General features: G+C 41.9%; 1 protein-coding gene across 2 annotated transcripts in view; it reads left to right on the top strand.

Moving 5' to 3' along the window:
- The first annotated feature begins 4,221 nt into the window (after positions 1–4,221).
- snrka (SNF related kinase a) overlaps positions 4,222–12,878 on the top strand; it is a 55,122-nt gene continuing 46,465 nt past the window's right edge. The window contains exons 1-3 of one of the 2 annotated variants that reach the window (XM_037074088.1): positions 4,222–4,359; positions 4,640–4,906; positions 6,973–7,683. In XM_037074088.1, the coding sequence (XP_036929983.1) occupies positions 7,095–7,683 (589 nt within the window). In that variant the 5' untranslated portion in view covers positions 4,222–4,359; positions 4,640–4,906; positions 6,973–7,094. Of the gene's footprint in view, positions 4,360–4,639; positions 4,907–6,969; positions 7,684–12,878 lie in introns of both variants that reach the window. The other variant, XM_037074089.1, reaches the window with a different exon arrangement.

Genomic DNA, 12,878 nt, shown 5'->3' with positions numbered 1-12,878 from the left:
TAATAGTTATGATCAAAATTGTACTATGATTTGGGTCATGTTAGCTTTACGGGAAGAAATGTGAGACTGGGTGCAAAAGATGCAAAATAAATGCATTAACCACAGGATGAAACAGATGATGTGGCAATGTGATAGAGACAGATAGCTAACAACAGACACACAGAAAAAAAATTAACATCTATTTTAGATTTTCTCCATCAAACAAATTTCTCACCAGACAAGCAACTACATTCGTGTTTTGAGAGCAGTGTTCTGTATTGGTATACAGTGTGGTAGCATATCAAATGCAAAACAACACCCCCATCCTGAGTTTTAAAAAAGAAAAAAGAAAAGCAAGCACCACTGCTTGTATTGCATTTTTTGTTTGTTTGTTTCCACCACTCATTCACACAGTTTCATTCATGGTGGTGCAACATGGCAGATATGGTAGAAGAGAATGCCCTCCAGGCCCCCAGTTCCTAGCTTTGAGCCAATTTTTTGGCCAGACCATGTCATTACAACATCATGTGATACACAAGGGTTGAAAAATACATTTCCCTGTGAACTTGCACTGTGAAAAAGCGGGTTTAAATGCTAAATACATTTTTGAGCATCACAGTCTCCCTGAAAAGACTGCCTCATCATCAGAATGTGATGTATTTAGTCCAACAGCATTTGCAAAGTCAAGAAGGGTTGTACGATTAAATAAATGTATCCCCATTCAAGTTAGCACAGGGCTAACTTCAAGTTAGCAGAGAAGCCATGTGAAACATTGGGGTCATTTTACACCCAGTAAGTCAAATAATTTTAGATTTTTTGCACCACTGAGCACATTTCATTACATTAATAAGGCTTACAGCTGACAACAGCAGAAATAAACAAGTATGGCGATTTCACATACGTCCACAATGCAAATCAGCTGCCAGTTTTCTAACTGGAAACTAGTACATTTGTATTACAGTAATCATGGCTGCATTCATGTGTGAGAGTTTATCAGTGCTAGCATTGTGGATACTGGCTCATGGCCATAGCTGATGGGACACTAGCCATAGTTACATAACTACTGTCATAGTTACACCTGTGATATTGAAAAAGTCCCCCCTGTATATTTCAAAATATTCCCCATAAGTAAATGTACCTTGAGAAATATATATTTTGACATTATGTCTTTTAAAACAATCTTTGGATTTCCTTAAAAAAAATTTAATGTCTCTCCTACGTGGTGGCAATATGGTTACAATATAGCTCCTGTACCCATGATGGTGTGCATAGTACTTTAACTGATGAGAAAAAAACAAAACAAACAAAAAAACACCCTTGTAATTTATGCTTTAGTTTGTATGCATTATTGTGAATACAGTACATAACATTAGGGTCAAGGTCAAAGAAATTGTTAAGTTGGTGCATCATCATGCCATGCAAAACCTGAAAGCGCACAACCTGCTGCCAAGAAAAACAGTCCTATGTGAAACAGAAACAGGTATACACCCTGAGGGAACACAACGAACTTCCGAACCACACGCTCTTCTTTACGAGGAGGCAAGATGCAATGTCTCCAAACTTAGTTCACATTTTCATTTTAAGTCACAGCCAATCAGTGAAGGAACACACACAAGTAAAGTATCCCGAAGGCCCCAAACCAGTTTGTCTGATCCGTCACCAGATGTCACTGTACGGCGTCTGTTGGGAGAACCAAGCAGCACTGACAGGCGATGGACCCGCACACAAAAAAATAGACTGTGTAAATGCTGTAGAATGAAACAGATATTTAAGAATGATCACCGCATCACATGTTGTCGGATGTATTTTTTAAATCACTGAGCAGAACATTATTCATCGTTGTGTAAAAAGACGAACGCTAATAATCAAATGACTTTGTCTGACGTCAGAGTAAAATACGGATGGTCATGCTCTTACAGTGCGTTCACACCAAAAGCGACTTGAGAGACCGCAGCGACCGGCCGCCATTCATTTTCAATGTATGCTGGCAACGAGGAGGAGCGACCGGAGCGACGAAAGTTGACGGACGCTCAACTTTATGCAAATAAGCATCGGCGCGACCGCGGCGACAGCCAATTGGGGGCTGATCTGGATTCCGAAGGCGGAAAAAGGCGGAAACTTAAATCAAAGAGAGGAAAACAATGGATGAGAAACTTATAATTGCGGTCTCCGGTGTCCCGGAACTATTTGACGCCAGCCTTTTTTGTCTACAGAGACAACAGAAAAAACGAGGCTTGGAGGAAGGTTGCAGACGTTGTGGGACTGTCTGGTGAGTTGTAGCTTAGGAAGTAGGAAGGCTACGTGTAAGTAAATGCAGATCATAGGTGACATGCTGTGTCTATATGCAGAGGGAGAGATAGTGATGTTGTGTGTGTTTACAGTTGATGATTGTAGGAAGAGGTGGAAAAATGTGAGGGACACTCACAGAAGGGAGAGAAAGAAAGAGAAGGAGAGGTGCAGGAGTGGGCCGAGGCATCCACAAGTCGACCGTGGTACTACAGCCAAATTATGGCATTTTTAAATCCGTTCATGGAGGACAGGGCCACCACCAGTAACTTCCCGGCAAGTCAGGGGCAGGGAGGATGCCGCCACCGCCAGCCAGGCCAGCAGTGAGGTAGGTCTCTTCTTGGAGCCCATGCCCCCAGAGTCTGATGCCCCATCACACACATTCACACCCACGTCCACATCCATACTCACACCCACATTCACGTCCACACCCACACCATCACCATCTACCTCCAGGGAGAGGTAGATGCAGGTGATCTACAGGTGGTATGATACAGGTGGCCTTTACACACGCATCCACTTTTTCAGGGCTCACACCAACGACCCGACGGTACATGCACCACTGACTGGACAGGATACCAAAAGTGTTTTCAATGATCATCCTCACTCTGGACAGCGTGTAGTTGAGGACCCTGCACCTTGGAGGGAGGTTGCCTCCTGGAAAAGGCCTCATGCGGTCCTGGCGGAGGGGGAAGGCTTCATCTGCCACAAACACATGGGACTGTGGTCCCAATTGCTCCATTCCTGGAAGCAGGACATCTTCAGGGAGCTGGAGAGTGTGATCCACCAGTGGCTGACCAAAGGTGGAGTTTGCCAGGGTCCCTCCATCACTAGTCCTCCCATAACTACCGACATCTACCACACGGAAGCAGTATTTTGCATCCACAACTGCCAAGAGGACAGTAGAGAATTTATGGGTCCCAAACAGTTTGGAAAGTTCCAGCGCTGGGAGAAGTCGGCAGAAATGGCTCTCCAATCTTCTGCTGTTGAGATAGATATGCATTCCTCCACCAGGCGTTTCCATATTGCCCTGGCCACTTCTGCCACAATGCTGCACACTGTGGAATGCCCCACAAGATAGCTGTATGCTATGATGCAAAAAGAATCCCCAGTTGCAAGGTATCTGTTAAATTAGAGAGATTTAGATGTTAAAGATAAATGATTATGCTATTTTAAATTCACACACACATTCACACACACACATAATCATATATTGTGTACAGACACAACACATTCATCCACACACTAATAAGGGAAAAGGTGAACAGACATTTAGGTTAAACTTCATTAACCTAAAACTAAAAAGAAGCAGAGGAACATAAGCTACTTTTTTTTCTAAAATTTAGCTTAATTGTTTTAATACAATTTATATGCCATTTATTATTGTTCAGACACGTTTAGGGAATAAAGTAAATAAAACCACCATAGTCAGGCAGTCCTCTCTCTGTCTCTCTCTCTCTCTCTCTCTCTCTATCTATCTATCTATCTATCTATCTATCTGTGTGTGTGTGTGTGTGTGTGTGTGTGTGTGTGTGTGTGTGTGTGTGTGTGTGTGTGTGGTTTCTCACCGCAGACAGATAGCCAGGTGTTCACCGGTACCAATAGCTCAGCGATAGTTCGTGTCTATCTTGTTGATCCTTGGTGAGGAGATCATCGAACTGGTTTTTATCCAGCCGGAAATAACGCTGGAATCAAGCGTCATCAAAATTCTCCGTGGAGATGCCAGATTCTCATAACTTTATGGACCCAGATGGACCGACGGTAATGGGCCCTGCGTTTCCATCGCAAATATGCTGATGTTACACAAAGAAGGCTGCCCAAAGTGCCATGGTGAAAGAGGGAACTGATGTAATAGATGGATTATTATATAGGCCTGTGCCTGTTGCTTGAAAGACCCGCCCCTTCGGTCTCTTTCTTCACTTCAGTTGCTGCTGTCACTGCCACACAGGCGACTGCAGCGATGGGATGTGAGCGACTGGAGCGACCACAGGCGATTTTAACGCTTTTAATGTGAACGCAGCATTATGCTGCCTTCCCTGCTCCACGTAGGGACCTGACGCTGAGCTTCTAAACTGTGTAAAAACGGCACATCGAGTAAGTGGTTTTTAGTCGGACAATAATATCAAAATAGTCAAAGGTTGTTTTTTTCTCGTTTTTTTAAAAAATAGCTTTTGGATCTTAAAAAAAATACCAAAAAAACAAGTTAGTCATTAATTAGATTTAATGGGAAAAGTTTGGCTGTGTACAGTATGACTCCATTCATCTATTAAATATGTGTAAAACATTTATTTTGAACAGTGAACATATTTTCTAACACACTGTAACGTTGTATTGTAATGCTGATAAATTCTGAAAATCTCGACACTTTTTGCAGCACGTGAAGGCAGCATCACAGCCCCACCGCCTCTGCTAGGAGGATACAACAATTCCGGGCTGCCCTTGCCAACGATACAATGCTTCGTTTAACGGATAAACCCCGGGCATAGGCACCGTCCAATTGCCGCGGTCTCTTCGAAAAGGCGGTACCCTCCTCGTCTACTCTGATAATTTACAACAAGCTTCAGTAGAGAGCACCTAAGACACCCAGTAAGGACGGGACTCCGGGCTTTATGTTCAACGTTACCTAAGAGAAGCTGGAGAGGTGAGCTGAGCGAGCCGTAGTAACTTTAGCATGCTACACGCTAGCTTCGGCTAGCAGTGAGATACAGCAGCACCTGTGTACCTGGAAGACCAACTCTCACCCATAAATGTGTTTGAGTAGAAAGTGATCAGTGGATGGGTTTGTGAATGAGGAGATGACACCCTAACGCTGAAATAAAAATGCAGTTAACGTTAATCAGCCAGTCGGCTAAGGTTAATCAATCAATGAACAACGAGCTAGCCGCTGGCAACGATAGGCTAACGTTAGTTGTTTGTGCTACCGCTGGGCCCGTAATGCAGCTGACTTCTGGACTAATCTGTCAGTCGCAGCTGTGGTAGCACAACAGCTGACTATACCTGCGACTATTGGAAGCTTTTAACGATAGTTTTAGGTGACTTTTACACATATCATTGCAGCAGCACATCGGGATGAATTGGCTATCGTTAATGCAGTAGCTACCCTGTCAAAACAAGCCCGACGCCGCCTCTGAAGGTTCAGCAAGCAAGATCTAACATTAAATATGAAGATTTTATTCTAATGGACGTATTTATTTGGGCTCTTTCTGTTCAGTTCGCGTAATGGGACTTACTAATACAGGGATCTAGGCTGACTTTTTTTCCCAAAGAGCACATGTGCTTCAAAGTAAAATATCTGGGAGCACAAAGATAGATATGGGAGGACAAAAAATATGTATTTATCGATTTATCGAACACTTCACCCTTGAATAGCACAAAAAAAGATTTACAGTGTCTGATTTTTTTTTTCATTTCAGGCAGCACAAAACGATTTCTTAAATGTACAGTCATTTCATTTTTTTCATTACATTTTGTATCCAATGTGTACTAAACACAAAGGATGTCAGTACTTAATAATATTCATATTAAATGAAATATTCATATAAAATAGAGGAAGCACTATAATACAATAAGATAAGGTGTGTCTTATTTGGCCCACTCAGGAAAGGGATTTGATGCTGGTTTGGCGACACTGGGTCACATGACATGGAATCTGTTGAGAAAAAAAATCATAATTTCTGCATATTAATATTCATATAAAATACAGGAAGCACTCAAATACTATAGAAAGAGCTGTGTCTTATTTGTCAAGTTTGCAAATACAATCTGCTGCTGGTTTGGAGTCACTGGGTCACATGACATGGAAGATATTGAAAAAACTGCAATTATTTTGTATTAATATATGCCAAGTAATTTAATGACTTAGACTTAGACTTTCTTTTGTTATCATTTGAATGACACTTTACAGTGCAGTGGGAACGAAATTTAGTTTGAATGGCTCAGGATAGTGCAGGATAAAAAAAAAAACAGCATGTGAGTTTCAGACGTTGGAAAGTAGGATGGAGGGAAGCGGTGCTCTCCGCAGATTTGCCTCTGACCCAGCTGTTAGCTGCGCCTCCGTCCTCGGTAACAACACCTTCGCTTGCTCCTCTGTCTGCTTGTGATGCTAGGATCATCCATAACAACTGGGTCTTGTCGGCGTAGGTCCCTAAATCTGTTTCCAGCGATTCAGTGTGAGGCTCTGGGAGGTGATCTAACCGTCCTCCTGCTGCTAACACTGAGCGAACCTCAGTAATGTCGCGGCTGGACCAGGGTGAATATCTGCCGAATATCCAACCTAAAACTAACTTCACCTTCAGTCCGTTTACCTGTCACATCTCGCATGACACTGGTCAGGTCGCTACAGAAAACTACTGTGATTGGTGCTTTGCGGCCAGAGGATTGTAGTTTTTGAATGATCGCAGACAAAGTAGGTTGTGACGGTAACTGGTGATCAAAATTATTTTCCTGGTTCGCACATACATTTTTTTAGGGGCAAATGCAAGTGAAATGCTCGCACTGTGGAGTTCTGACTAATATATACAATATATAATTGTATAATATATAACACTATTCTAATTAGCGCTGCTGTCTGAGTACGGGAGGAGGCAGGTACATGTTGTTAGACATAGCATTGTCTGACAGATATTACATTGAGGATAACGTAGGAAATGATTTAAATTTGATTTGCACTTGTGTGTGTCTCATTCAGTGTCTTATATCATTTAGCAGGTAGGAGCCATGGGTTTCTCCTTCAGCCTTCGATGAACTGAACTAAGCTGGAACCACAGGACTCAGCCAACCTGCCACTGCCCACAGTGGGGGCTCCCCTCACCCCATCACCCTCTTCAGCTATGGCAGGCTTCAAGCGGGGTTATGATGGCAAGATCGCTGGCCTGTATGACCTGGACAAGACGCTGGGCCGTGGCCACTTTGCTGTTGTCAAGTTGGCACGCCATGTCTTCACTGGGGAGAAAGTTGCAGTGAAGGTGATTGACAAGACTAAACTAGACACTGTGGCCACAGGCCACCTTTTCCAGGAAGTCCGCTGCATGAAGCTGGTCCAGCACCCCAACATTGTGCGCCTATATGAAGTGATAGATACTCAGACCAAACTTTACCTCATCTTGGAGCTAGGTGATGGAGGGGATATGTTTGACTACATCATGAAACACGAAGAAGGTCTGAATGAAGACCTGGCTAAGAAGTATTTTGCCCAGATTGTCCATGCTATCTCGTACTGCCACCGTCTGCATGTGGTGCACAGGGACCTCAAGCCAGAGAATGTGGTGTTCTTCGAGAAACAAGGGCTGGTCAAGCTCACTGACTTTGGTTTCAGTAACAAATTTCAGCCAGGGAAAAAGCTGACAACCAGTTGTGGATCTCTGGCATATTCTGCACCGGAAATACTGCTCGGAGATGAGTATGATGCTCCAGCCGTAGGTATGCAAAACATGTAGGCTGATAAGTGATTGTAAAGTAATGAAATGACTCACTGTTAATTAGAAAATGACAGAGTTACAGTTCAGTACTAGCAGACAGGATGTGAGCTGGATTTTTGCATTAGTCCATTCATAGCCCATTTCACATCTGAAGTCTGGACAGTGTCCAGAGCATCAGATCAGGATATTGTCGACTGTTGCTTGTTTACAGACACAGCACACAACAGGAGATTTTCCATGTTAGACATGTTCACACATGTTGAAAATGCTGTGTATGGTTTGGCCAGGAAATGGTGCCTGGGTAGAATGCTACAGATGGCTCTGTAATGATGACTGGTTTTAGTTTTGCCTTGATACTATGTGTTTTTGGGCATATCTGCAATGTCAATGAAAGAATGAAAAGTAATATACATGCAAGCAGAGAAAAATACAAAGCAGTTACACTCACTCATGTACACAAGGATCCCGCCATAGAAAGATAGCTGCAGCATTTTGAAACTGTGTCAGGCAGCCTTATAGAAGCGAGGGAGACTGACTCAGATGTTTTGCCCTATTCACACATTCTCGGATTTAGGACTAGGGCGCAGGCAGGGGAAAGTCTGGGGCATATAATGCAGACAGTTCACGGATACAGCTCTTCCGGGTAAACTTTTGATAAATCCAGACTGTGCATGTCTGAAAGGGGCTCATGAAAAGCCTGATGCTTTCCAATTCAGCGTCCAGTTCACACTGCAAAGAGCACAGTCTTCTGGCATGAAACTACACAGTTGTCAGTTGTCACAGGATGATCATGTAATGAGGTTGGCAATGTGGCACCTGTTTTAGTTTTTGTCACACCACTGGCTGTTGGTGTGCTTGCAGAACCTGAATACATGTTAGCCGTGGCCGGTTTAGGTAGCCTCTATTCAGAACGGCCATCAATCATGTGCCAGGGCCCTGTGGAACCAAGTAGGCAGAGTTGAATTTCAGTATCAAGCTGTGTGTCCAATAGCAGTATGCTGCTAACAGTGCGTTACGCTGATCGTTTCGCAGGTTGCCATAGCCCATGTGCTACAAGGTAAGTTCTACTAATAGTGATGTCGTGGATGTCCCATTGCACTTAATTCACTGGCTTGTTTATTTTCTATGAGGGCTGACAGAGTACAGACAGAGATTGTGTGTCTGTCTGTGACTGATATCTATTTCACGTCGAGTATTGTCAGTGATGACAAACCATGGGAATATGTCCCGCTCTTCGATTGGATAATGGAATGTGCCCAGTTAAGCTAATATTTCGACTTGATGTGGTTGTTCATGTGGATCTAATCCTGAAGGAGTCTGAAATTGGTCTCATGATTGTTTATGCATGTAGGAAATGCTGTCAAACGCTAACCCTGTTTTTGTCACGGTTCTCACAAAATGCTGGAGTGGCAATGAGGATGTGGTGACTTTCTAATAGAACTTTAAACAGAAACCTTATTCTTCCTAAACCTAATTCTTATTTATTTGTAATTAAAAAAAACAAACAAAATCTAAAACAATGTAATCAAACTTATTAAATTAAAACAAATGTATGCGCAGAAACAAAACACTATTTGTTGAACGTACAATAGTAATTAAACAGTAACCAACCATTGTAAACATGTAACAAATATATAAAATGCAAAGTCCTGCAAGCAGAAAATCAAAATAAAACATAGCAGCTGAACCTGAGAATAAACTAATAAAAAAGTTGGTCAAACAACAACTTGTGCTCTTCCAGCATGCGACACACTTACTGCTTAACAAAGGCAAAAAAAATAAAAATGGATCGGCCTGTTGATCTGTTCATTTTTCCGATCCCCGATCCAGCTATTTTGTCAATATCAGGGCCGATATAGGATCGGTGCTCCCCTAGTTCTGGCATTACTCAACAGATTGTAATTACAGTGCAACAATTCTTTTGCATGCAAGTCAAAAACATGAGCAGTTTATCAAAACATCTGGCGAAAGTCCATCACATACAGATAGAGAAACGCACAGTTTTCGACAGCCTACCTCGTAGTTCCTCATCTACCTCAGGTGTATAATGCTAGCAGGAGCCCACAGTAGGGCTGGGTATTGTTAAGAACCTCATGATTTGATTTGATTTCGATTCTTTAGGTCGCAATTCGATATTAATTCAATTCAATACTGACTTAAATGCTTCGATATCGATTCAGTAATTAGTAGTAGTAAACAAATAATTCATTAGAGTACCTGTTGATAATTTTTAAATTAAAAAACGTAATCTTAACTTATAAATCTTTCCTCTAGGAAGTTCTAGTTCGAATTGAAATGTAAACAAATGCAAACGATGTGTTTAGATTTAAAATAGTGTGACCGTAGTTAAGCTGAGAAAGTGTTATTGTTTCTGTGACTGCATGGTACATTTTTGTCTGACATAAACAGACATAACTGTGGTCCCTCCACAGACTGACTGCAGAGCTTCTGAAAAAGGCCCAAGCAGAAAAGTATGTTACTTAAGTCATTAACTGTGATGAACTTCTGTGGCCCTTCACAGGTCAGGCCATGTTCAATTGTTGGCCAATAGTGGGGACATCTGTGAGTGTCTGTGGCCCTAGTTTTTGCTGTGTGTCCCACACCATTGGCATCAGCAACCCTTGGCAAAGGCTCTTGGGCTGTATTTTGAATCGACGGCAGAGCCCACTGGGAAAAAAATCACTTTAATTGGCTGTTCAGCTAAGTCAGAAATGGAGGTGAGAAAAGCAAACAAATAATTAACTTAATTGAGATAACAATATTATGTCTTAGGCACCGATATACAGACATTTGTGACAACCACAACTGACTTAGACAATATTTAACATTTGTGAACTTGCCCAACATGTTTGTGATTGTCGAAGTAGTTTTGAATAAAAAGTTTATCCTTCTGCTTCATCTTCTGTTTTTGCGGTCAGACAAGAGGCATCAGGTATCTTGTTTTATTCTCCATAGCACTGAACTGTTTCCATGCAGCTACTGATGCTGCATAGGCTGTGAATGATCAGACTTTTGGATATCCAGACCATGTAGTCCAAAGTGTACCCCATGACCTGTGTCTTGGGATGTTTGATATGCCCTTTTTCTGAACCACTATCTGCACTTGCTGTTGGCCTCCCTGCACTCAAAATTATCAATAGTCATAATCGATATGCAGCTCACTATACTTTCTTGCGCTGAAGAGGGCTGTTTAGTGGGCCTAACAGTCTGTATTCTCTGGCAGTCGTGCACGGTGCACTTAAAGGGACTAGTAATTGTATAGGTCCTACTTTTGGCTGTGCTATAGAGTCAAAGCCCTCTGCAGTTGTTGTGTTGAGAATACTTGCCGCTGTTGATGGCCACTTTTTGGTGGTGCCGTGTTTTATTCTGCTGTGCTCTTTGCAGTTTGGTCAAGTGTTGCAGTGGCTGTGGTGAGGCTTGTGGTCAGATCCATTATCTTTGCATGTTTGTTCCTGCCCAGGCCACATAAAGGCTTACATTTTGTCTTAATGTCTTTCTTGGTGCAAAAACAGAATTGTGTAGATATATGTACGTATTAGATATGTTTGAATGATTAAAAAAATAAGTAAAATGAGTATTTACCATAACACATTTGAGAAGCACATGTGTTGTCTTTCCATTTCATCCTCCTATACATGACAGTGAAAGCAGTTTAAAGTGCAGTACAATCAATTACAATAGGTAGTTTCTTTATAAAGGATGATGTCTTACCTTCATGTACCATCTAATAGTGAAGCCAGATGAACACTTGCATTTAGAGGCTAAACATGTTATGCTTTAGGCACTCTTTGGTTAATGGAAAGCTCTAGACTTTAAGAATCCTTCCTGTGTACAAGTAGCCACCAGTGACCTATATCAACCTATGTGTGCTCTGCAGAGCCCTTGGCAGGACCTGTTGTCAGCCCTGTGAGCAGACATCATCACAAGTGTGTTTCTAGAGAACAGCCAGAGAGGCTCTTAATTGCAGTCCTGGTTACTGTTGCCTGCTGCCAGTAGATGAGAAGAACAGTTAATCCATTCTATTGTTTGGACTGTGCCACAAGAGAATGAGAGGGAGGTGGGATGCAGCGAATACACATTCCCGAATTGACACAGACTGGCTTGCTTTGATTAGAACTCATTCATTTGCTTCCTTCCACGGGGTCAAAGACCAGCTTCCTAATTATGTGGACCATTTTCCTCCCCAAACGAAATGTTGTCATGGTTTTTACTAGTTGGGCACCAGTAAAGTGTATATAATTACTCTTTTGGGTCTTAAATCTCTTAAATCTGAAGATTCAGTGGAATGAGTCTTAATGAGAGAAAAAAACAGAAGAACTTCAGTGTCTATATTTTTACTGTGTAAATGCATATTATATAGCTCAATGTGCACTGCATGGATAATCCCTAATATCTATCTTTGTTTTGGTTGGCCGATTTCATAAATCACAGGTCCTTTTGACTCAGTATTTTAAATGGCCTGAATTATTTCAATGGCCCTGCTGGCTTTTGTTTCACTATTGCAGTGCATGCTGTTTGGCACAGATTTTCTGATATTGTGAGGTGTTGAGAAATCCATTGTCAAGCTTTCTTAACTACTCATACCTTCATCAGGGTCATCCGATATTGATATCAACATGATACACAAACACAATTTCCAATATGAACTGGTACTATTCAAGCCGGGCCACACCAGCCACTGAGAGGCATCCCTAAACAGCTGACGGTGCTGCCAAGTAATGGCAACCAATCTTGTCATTGAGGCTAACATTAGCATACTCGTAGTAAGTAGCATACTTGAATAACAGATATGCTACTGTTGACAGAAACTTAAAATCTCACTTCCAGTTCTGGCTGGAATGGAAAGCCCTCTGTGTTGACCACTTCTGACTCATCTACACATGTTGAATCTCAATTTAATTTTTTTCGTACTGCCGCTCATTACTACAGGAAGTAGCAAATTTCCTTTTCCAAGCCCTGACTTCTGCACAGAGAGGTGTTTGCTGTTTAATCTAAATGCATTAATATTGAATGTGTTGCATGTCTAAATTGCACCTAAAATTAACAGTTCATTATTGTCGTTACTGTGTGAAGGAGGCTGTGATGCAAAATGAAGAGCCCTGTCCTTCCTGTGATGTAGAAGCAATCTAACAAATATGTATTCATAGCATTATATAATGGCTGACCAGGATAGATGTGTGTGTTCAGACACACAAA

Source organism: Acanthopagrus latus, chromosome 17, assembly GCF_904848185.1.
Source record: "Acanthopagrus latus isolate v.2019 chromosome 17, fAcaLat1.1, whole genome shotgun sequence".
Taxonomy (NCBI): Eukaryota; Metazoa; Chordata; class Actinopteri; order Spariformes; family Sparidae; genus Acanthopagrus; species Acanthopagrus latus.
Note: the sequence above shows the minus strand (reverse complement) of the source record. Positions and strands in the feature narration are given on the sequence as shown.